The following is an 8,799-nucleotide window of genomic DNA, read 5'->3' on the forward strand; positions in this document are numbered from 1 at the left end:
AGTTAAGAGATTATAGCTATAATTTACTCAGATATAGAAAATAAAAATCTTGAAAACCACTTCGAACTTGAAGGGTGTAAAATATTATAGCCCAAACTTTTTCTATGGACAAGAGGACACGTTTACTTGTATGGTATGAAATTTTACAAGAAGTGAGTACCATTTTTATTCTTGCCACATTGTGCTTTTATAAAAGTTAAATAAATAAATAAGTCGGTTTCGCATAAATTTTAGTGTACTGAAAGATTTAAGGTATAAAATAACTAGAAGAGTGGTTTATCTCATGCTTTAATAATTCTTCTCACCTTCCTTCCTGCTTTAATTTTATGATTTCAGGAAGGATTATGATTTTCTCCTCTCTTCTTTTCATCCTTTTTCATTCCCTCTTCTCACATTTTAACGTGACTTAACTGTGACCGTTCAAATAAAAAAAGAAAGGAAGAGAAGGGGAAAAAAAAAAGATGAGAGAAAATCCTAGTTCTTTTGTGCTGCCGGTATCAAATCACTCTCGAAATTCATAGGGAGATGAGATCTAGCTGGAATGACAATCGAGGTGGATAACCTGTCAATCTAGACAAACGAAGTATATTCATCTAAAAATTAATTTGATGTTACGGTTTATGGGTTTAGAGAGCCAACCAAAGATTAGAGAAAGAATTGATACCATGTCTACTGGTTAGATGTGCTTTCAAATCGAAATCATATTTCGAAGGGTAATGCTAGGGAATTAAGATTCTCATTGGATTTTTGTTTTCCGTGTTGATGGATCAGGAAATTTTGATCACTTAATTTCAAATCATGTGATTCTCGTTATCTCATTCTACTGTACACTTCACATAAAATCAAGCCCTTGAATGATCCAAATCCTCCCCCTCCTGAAAGCCCCGGCTTCTCTAGTCCGTTGGCTTTGGACTCAAAGATTGGGGAGGATTTGAATTTAATGTTAGGGATACCAAACTCTTTAGACCAAATTTTGAAAAACTTATAACTTGATTGTTGATGATTGAATTATTAAGTGTTGATTAACGTGCTTATTTCCTATTGATGACATGTCACATAGTTTGAAAATTTTGTCTAAAAAATTAATCTAACGTTACTCACTTTGAAATTATATCAAGCTTAGAAATCAACCTCAAAGCAAGTGGAAAAGGGACATATTTCCACATCCCGCAAGAAATTTAAGCAAGCATTTCCATATATTTAACTCGAGATGGCGAGCATGCTCAATGCCAAATCAACCCGAGACCCCATCGATAACATTATAATTTTATAAAAACGATGTTTTGAAGAGTAAAAATACGCAGTTATTCCGACGAGAAGAACACAAGGAGCATTACCATTTGCCCTCACCCTTTCACTTTAATTAAGAAGCAAACACAAATGTAAAGATATAAAGCAACATCACTCCTGCCTTCCATAAGGTGAGGAGCTCATGTCTGTACTGTAAAACGAATCCTCTGGTCCGCCATAGTAGTTCTCTTCCTTCTCGTCATCCCACTTCAGAACCTCCCTTATGTACTTGAATGCCTCATCGACAGTCACTCGGTCCCTTGCCCGAGTCTGCCACACAAAAAGCTTTCGGCCTGTGATGGAAGCATAAAGATCTTTGAACTTCATTGCAACGTAGAAGTAAGCTTGCTGGGCCAGTGACTGATTATTGTGGTGGGGCTTCACCGGACTAAAGTCATTGAACCATTCGCAACAACTTAATGGCGCCTGATTGACCTTGTCCTCAAAGAGATCGTACTTGTTTAGTATTAATACGAAAGGGGTATCCTTGAAGCAAGGGTGCCTGACCATATTCTCAAAGAGCTCCTTGCTCTGTATCATCTTATTTTGAAGTAACGCTCCACTGCCACTATTGTCTGGGGAAACCCACATCTGATCATAATCACTCAGAGCGACGCAAAACACTACCACACGTACATCTTCAAACATTTCCACCCACTTGCACCCTTCATTCATTCCCTTCGCATTCACTCTTATAAGTTGGTATCTGTGACATCAAATACGAAACGTTCAGAAAACTAAGATTGTATATTAATCAGCAGCAGACAGAAAAATCCGAGTCTATATATGTTATTAAGTAATACAATCACTGCACTAACAAAATGGCATTATTTGCTTAAACAGGAAAAGCCCCAGGAGCTAAATACATGGTCACACACACAAGAAGAAAATAGCATTACTTGGTTAGAGGCGGGGGTGGAGCTTCAGTATTTTCCGTGTAGGTTTCAGACATTGGACTCCGTTCATCAAGAGTGAATTCTATGAAAGCCAATCCATTTCCTTGAGTGACCCCTTCTGCATATAGTATATCTCGTTCTGAAGGTTCATACTCATTGCTAGATACCTCAACAGCCTGAAGAAACAAGACCGCATGCTTAAAATTCTAACACTTGTCTAAATTGTCAAGGCTATGAAGAAAACATAGCAGATAATATGTGCAATGGGTCAGGACAGGGAGACACAAAGCCATACGTTTTGACACACTTTTTTAACCATTAGACGTTTCATTATCCAATGCTTCAAAACCTGTCTTATACATTTATAATCCCTTTATTTATTGAGACATTAAGAGAAAGTTGCATTACTCCACATAAATTTGAAAAAGATGGTCAAATAAAAAAAATCAAATACCCAGCTCAAACATGGCCGCAAAAGGATTTCTACATCACTAAAATTTGTTACTCCACAAGTTTAGATATAATGTTACCTGGCTTAAAAAGTACTCTGCAACATTAGGGAGGAAATGAAGCTCATCTCTTCTTTTATATGTTTCCTGAATAGCAGGATCCTTCCACACTTCTTCAACTAATGGAGCATACTCGCGTGTTGCAGCAGGGAAGAATGCATCTAGATCTCCAGTAGCAATAATGTCTAGAAGCCAGTCAGAGAAATGCTTCAACCTCGGGTTAATCGAGTAGACACATTGAGTAGTTTCATCTTGGTTGACCTCACCACCTGAAAAAAATTTAATCAGATCTAACATTCCGAATTGTCCAAAATGCAGGAAAGAAAAGATTCTATATTTCGGAACTGGATTAATCAACATTGTCCTATCTAGAATCATTATATTTAGCCTGCATAAATCGTCAATGACATAACTGAAACCTTACAGTTCTATCACATGTGCAACAGATTATTCTCTTTTAGAGGAAATAGTCATTAGTAAGGCCAGCTTGAATGGTTAAGTAAACACGGCTTTGTGTCTCTGTGTTCTGGGGATAAAAGTATTACTAATGAGTTGAAAAGGTAGAACCACTTTAATGCTTTCCCCCTGTGCCATCATAGTATTCTCCTCTATTTACTCTCTGCTCATCTACTCATAGATATAGGTTTTGTTGGAAACCGCAACCCAGAAGCTACAAATTTATTCAGAGCAGTCCCTACTCCCCATGTGCTCCTCTTTTGCCTAGAGGATATAGGTTTTGTTATCCCTTGCCATTCCTCCCCCATTAATACTGATAAATGCTCAATTGATTCATGCATATACAAGTTTCCACTATATTGCAGTGCAGTAAATATTACAATTATAACCTTTCTACTTGAAATTTCTATGAAGGGGACAAAGCATGAGTGACTTTCAACTACAAATTGGGAATAAAATAGTCCATCATGATTGAAGCAATGGTAGAAATTTGAGTGAAAATTGAAAATTTAATATTGTATGTGTAATTGCAAAACTACCTGCTTCAGCGTTTTGATCGTGAGAACCATGTCCTTCCATCCTAGACAAAGCCTCTTCTTCAAAGCGTTCTCGTCCATCAAGCAGAATGCTTAGATATTTGTACATGTTACTCTGGATCATCAGCTTTATATCCTGCAGTTCTTCTGAAGTAAACTTGTTTCCATACAAGAACTTGGCCTGCCCAATGACCACATGAAAATACTGATTAATACAAGCTACAAAAACTAGTATTGAAAGATCTATAAGAATTTAGAGTAAAACTCCATTGCAAATGTCACTCAGGAAAATATACAATGTGTCAACAAAATGAACTTCGATTCAACATCAAAACGATCTCCAACACCTCAATCTTGGCTTGGGTTTTGTTCCTGGTCTCAAGAGGGTTTGAATGATGGTGGTGGTCGACAGTGGTGGCTTCAGAAATGGCGGATTGCAGCATTGGGTGCCTCGAAGCCGTTGGCTTCGATCCTCGCAAAACCGAGGCCAAAGACCCTCGGATTTTTTGTGGAAAAGAGAGAATGGAGGTCAGGGTTGTGTATGCAGGTAAGGGTTGGGTAGAATTCGTCGGAAAAACCAACGAAAATTGCCGGAATTGGCTACCCAGAACCAGGTCTGCCGTCGGGTCAACAAAACGGGTCACTAATGGACTAAATCTCAACGAACCAAATTACTCTTTCCATAACACGGGGTACAGGTTCCAGAAATCCCTCGACCCCAGACCCTAGCCTTTGACCATTACCAAGCAACCAACCAGCATTTGGTAAATGTTTTCTGTAGATCCCAGTGATCCCTAGCCTGGGAAATGAGATTTCAAATGGACAGAATAGATGAAACTTTAGATAAAACACAAAAAACCCATATGAACAATATTTCATAATTATAAGTTATAACATATTCAGGAATATCTGAATTTTTGTGGATGAGGAACACAAGTTAGAATATTTTTGAAACTAGATACAGTTAGAATATTAATCTGTGAACATCAATCCGACTGACAATAAAAAATCTGCTGTAGTCAATAGAAAATCAACCTGTTTATCTGAGATCTAGAAAGAAAAAAAGCCATCTCAAATTAGCTTTTCAGTTCGAAAAAAAAAAACAAGTATGATTATGTTTAGAGTGTTTGGCACTTGCATGGTACCATACATTTTCCACTTGATCTGAGTGTAATGCATGGGAGCCCCAAGCCTATGTAATAGTATCTACTCTTAGAAGATAGTTTAGCCTCACGGACCAGCTACTGACCATCGTCTTGGTAAGCTATTGCCTCACCAACTAGCTAATCCCCCCCAAATTAAATCTATATGGATCCCACCAAATACTCGAACCATAGAAGTAGTGCCATTACCACAGGAATACTATGTCTTTATTTTATTTGTTCACAACTACAGAAGTTAATACTTGCAACTGTTCCAGCTACACACATGAATCATAGGAAATCTGTCTACTATCTCACTAAATGCACATAAGTTAGCGTAACTGTGAAACTCCACCCCGAAATTCAATTACCTTCACAAATTTGCAGTGTCAAGTCGGTCAACACCCAAATTTTGCTTGTTCTACTTTTCTTATTTCAAAGACAACAAAGCCACAAATTTCTTCTGAAAAGTTCCCGAGTCTAGTGAACAAACACCAAATTTTTGTGCTACTTTTCTTATCTCAAAGGCAGTTAAGCAACAAGCCAATTTAAAAAAGTTCCTAAGAAAAGTTCAAGTATATGGACCCATTTGAGTATAAGAAACATGATTGCATTGCAATCTCTCTCCTTCTCAATCTCTTCCACAACAGTTAATGTGATCCCTTATATAACCAACAGTTAAAAGCAATCAATAAACTTTTGTTCCATAAATCCTAGATGGTTGTATATCTCATTGTTTACCAAATAATACACATATAAAACAAAGATGCTCAGCTCTAAAATAGGTCAACTAAATTAACTCTCCTCTCGATCTGGACCTTGAAGGTGACGTCTTCTGTCTAGTTTGTGACACTGACAACTCTGCTCATCACATGTTCATGGTTGCAACTAGATAAAACAACATATGCACTTATCTATTCTCTAGAATGACAGGAAGTTTAACCCTCCAAATAACTTATACAGGACTAGAAAACCAAGAAAGAAAAACATTCTCTTAAGAATAAATAAATTTTCAATGCTCTCTTTTCTCTTTTACTTCCAGGGCTCCCACTCTACCAACCCAAGAAAATAAATGAATCAATCAATCATAACAACCACACTTCATAGAAAATCACAGTACAAACGAAGATCTTAAATAAAAGGCTGCACCTGTTTGAAGATTGTGCTGGTCCCAGACCCTTGAAGTCCAAGGAGAAGCAGCTTCTGAACTTTTTTCTGCTCCAAATAATTTGGAACAGTGGTATAGTTGCTAGGCTCATCTCTTGGTCCATTAGGTTGACCGTGAGGCACAGGCAAAGAGAATAGGGAACAGAGAAACCGAGTTGTTGCCTGTCTAACAAAAAGCAAATGAGCATGCTGCATAAAGACAGCCATAATCAACATAGGCTCCGAAAAATCCAACTGAGTTTTCCAGTGCATACCTTCTCCCAAATATTTCCTCTGATATTATTCTGACCTTCTTCCTCATAGCGTCCGTCATCATAGACCCAAAAATGGGTGTCACGTGGGCATTGCACATTTGCTACCTGACAGTGTAAAGAAGTATATTACTACAGGCAATAAATTGACTGCAACAAAAGCATTTAAGACAGACAGTATTTAGGGGCCCTTATCATGGTATAATAATAAAATCAGTTTTGAAATTATAGTCTAATTATAACAAACTGGTGAACAACCCATATACATAATAAGGCCAAAAGTGCACTTCAGCATCGCATGCATGTAATGTGAAATGTAGCCCCGATCAAGTTATTATGTACAGGAAACCTTTTAACTTCCATTGAACACTAACTCTCATTGCTTATTATAGTTTTGAATCACCTTTTACTTCCTATTGCTTTTAATCTCGTTGATGCACAGAAATGTATCTCACCATGTGATGCAACTCCTATATGCATGGTAACAATTCTTAAATAGAAGAGAAAATATGGCCAGATTATAAAAAGGAGTAAAGAAAGAGAACACTCATTGAAATGGAATACCAGATTCATATAGTGCAGACTAAAGCATCACTAAAACCTAGTGGCTTACCACAAGCTACAAGTTACACCTTATGACTTTAAAAAGAAATAATAAGATATTTTTCGATTGTAAATTCATGGGACGTACCTTTAGGACCCTGAGTTCAAGCTTTGTAATTTCTCGGCCATTGAGGTAGACCTCAGTGTTTCCATTGCTTGCATCGGAGCTAAGTTTCCCGTTAAAATTTAGGTTTGAACTTATGAGTCTATCAGGTCTTTCTCCCTCCTGCCAAATCAAGAAGTTGAGTTGTTAAATGGAATCCATGGCAGTATTTTCTTTTATCAGAAATTAGACAAAAGCATTGTTAAGTTTGAACTCACCTTTCCCCAGAGACCAGATTCTTTATCATACCAATATCTACCGGGCTTCAACTTCCTTGGAGGTAAAGGACATCCAAGTAATTCAGCCATCTCTTCTGGCTTTAGAGGGAATCCATTCACTATAAGCTGCTCCGGCCGAAGCTGATTAGCAGAACATTCTTTTTCTGCTTTCATTATCTGCTTGACTTCCAATGGGCTAAGCAATCTGGACAATACCCTTGACTGTTTACCCAGTTTTAACCGCTTTGATTCATCAATTGGCTGACCAATGCATGTCACACACTTACGCCCTTCGGGCATGGAACCCATTGCCCTAAGCACACAATTGCTGCAGTACTTAGCATCACAAACCAGGCACGATTCCTTAGTTTCCCATTTTCCTTTTTGGCAACGATAACAAGCTCTACTCTTTTTTTTCTTCTTCTCCTTAGAAACAGCAACATAAGCTGGAAAAGCTGGCTTCTCAGCATCAACCTCTTTCCTCTCTGACCTATCTACAGTATTAAAAGTGACAACGGGAGCTCGCTTTACTTCATTGACAACCTGTTTGGGACGGGTACTTGGAGGATTATGAACTGAACCTGGAGAGGCTGAAGGCGAGGCTGAAGAAAAATCATGGTTTTGCAAGACAGACACTACGGACTCTGAGCTTCCTGATACCCTTGGACTTTGGGTAGGGGAACTTGTGACACCAGCAATACGAGACACAGGCAGAGGAATTGGTTCAATAACTGGTGGACCGGTACTGGTAACCGATCTTTGTGATTCAGATAGCGTTTCTGCAGTTGGGATTCCATGTGGATTAACATCAAGGGGTTCGACCCTAGGTACGTCATAAGAGACAGGAGGGCCCTCATACTCCATAGCTATAGAGTAATCAAGTTCAGCAGCATCTTCAGGGATTGAAGCACCTGGTGGAAGCATCTTTCTCACCAGTTCCCTCCAGTTTTCTCCTTCCTTTTGCTCCATCGACTTCTCTCTGGTACCGGATTCCTTTTATCGACTACACTCTAAGACTCTAACAAACTTGATATGAAGAACACCATACAACTCTACTCTAAAACATTTATTTTTCGAATAAAGAACTTCAATTTCCTTCAAACTTAATACAATAATACCATATTGCTACAAGCTTTAAAAGATGATCAGCCAACAGTATCAGCAAAAACCCAGTTGAAATGCCAACTTGTATGAAGTTCCGGTGATGTGGGATCGCTTTCAGAACCAGTAAAAGTCTCCGTGCGGCCGCAATCCAGCCATCATCCTTCGAAACCAACAACTAATCAAAGATTTGAACCAAATGCAATATTAAATAACACCAAAATTCAATATTTTCCAGAGTCAAAAACACAGTTTACAGTCCAAAATCAAGAACCCAACTTGGAAAATATAGAAATATAATAAAAACGGAAGGAGGTAGGAACCAAATACTTGAAAATTCAGAGTCAAACAAACTGCATATGGAAGAAAAAGTCCACAGCATACAACAAAGACTGATTCAGATTTCAAAGAATAAAGTAAAATTGTTCACTCACCAAACAATAAAAAAAAAAAAAGGAAAAGCAATCAGAAAGTAAAAATGATAATTTTCCCTTGAGTAAAATGTTCTACCTTTTGCTTACCGCAAA

The 8,799-nt window shown here is 37.9% G+C and overlaps 1 protein-coding gene across 2 annotated transcripts; it reads right to left on the reverse strand.

Moving 5' to 3' along the window:
- Positions 1 to 1,177: 1,177 nt before the first annotated feature.
- Positions 1,178 to 8,799, reverse strand: LOC126625266 (extra-large guanine nucleotide-binding protein 3-like). Of its 2 annotated transcripts, XM_050294357.1 has the most exons (9): positions 8,783 to 8,799; positions 7,172 to 8,435; positions 6,939 to 7,076; positions 6,251 to 6,355; positions 5,979 to 6,158; positions 3,691 to 3,868; positions 2,717 to 2,964; positions 2,190 to 2,362; positions 1,178 to 1,996 (listed from the first exon to the last, which is right to left on the reverse strand). In XM_050294357.1, the coding sequence occupies exons 2-9, from the start codon at positions 8,138 to 8,140 to the stop codon at positions 1,402 to 1,404; spliced, it is 2,586 nt and encodes an 861-aa protein (XP_050150314.1). In that variant the 5' UTR covers positions 8,141 to 8,435; positions 8,783 to 8,799; the 3' UTR covers positions 1,178 to 1,401. The 2 variants fall into 2 exon arrangements, with proteins under 2 accessions (XP_050150314.1, XP_050150313.1); XM_050294356.1 differs by lacking the exon at positions 8,783 to 8,799 and having other exon boundaries at positions 7,172 to 8,582.

Source organism: Malus sylvestris, chromosome 6, assembly GCF_916048215.2.
Source record: "Malus sylvestris chromosome 6, drMalSylv7.2, whole genome shotgun sequence".
NCBI lineage: Eukaryota > Viridiplantae > Streptophyta > Magnoliopsida > Rosales > Rosaceae > Malus > Malus sylvestris.

Excerpts from the sequence above, each read along its gene's own strand:
- LOC126625266 (XM_050294357.1), bottom strand. The coding sequence starts at position 8,140 with ATGGAGCAAAAGGAAGGAGAAAACTGGAGGGAACTGGTGAGAAAGATG. Across the intron at positions 7,077-7,171 it reads AATCTGGTCTCTGGGGAAAG|GAGGGAGAAAGACCTGATAG; the intron begins GTGAGTTCAAAC and ends TTGATTTGGCAG. Across the intron at positions 6,159-6,250 it reads GAGGAAATATTTGGGAGAAG|GCAACAACTCGGTTTCTCTG; the intron begins GTATGCACTGGA and ends TTTGTTAGACAG.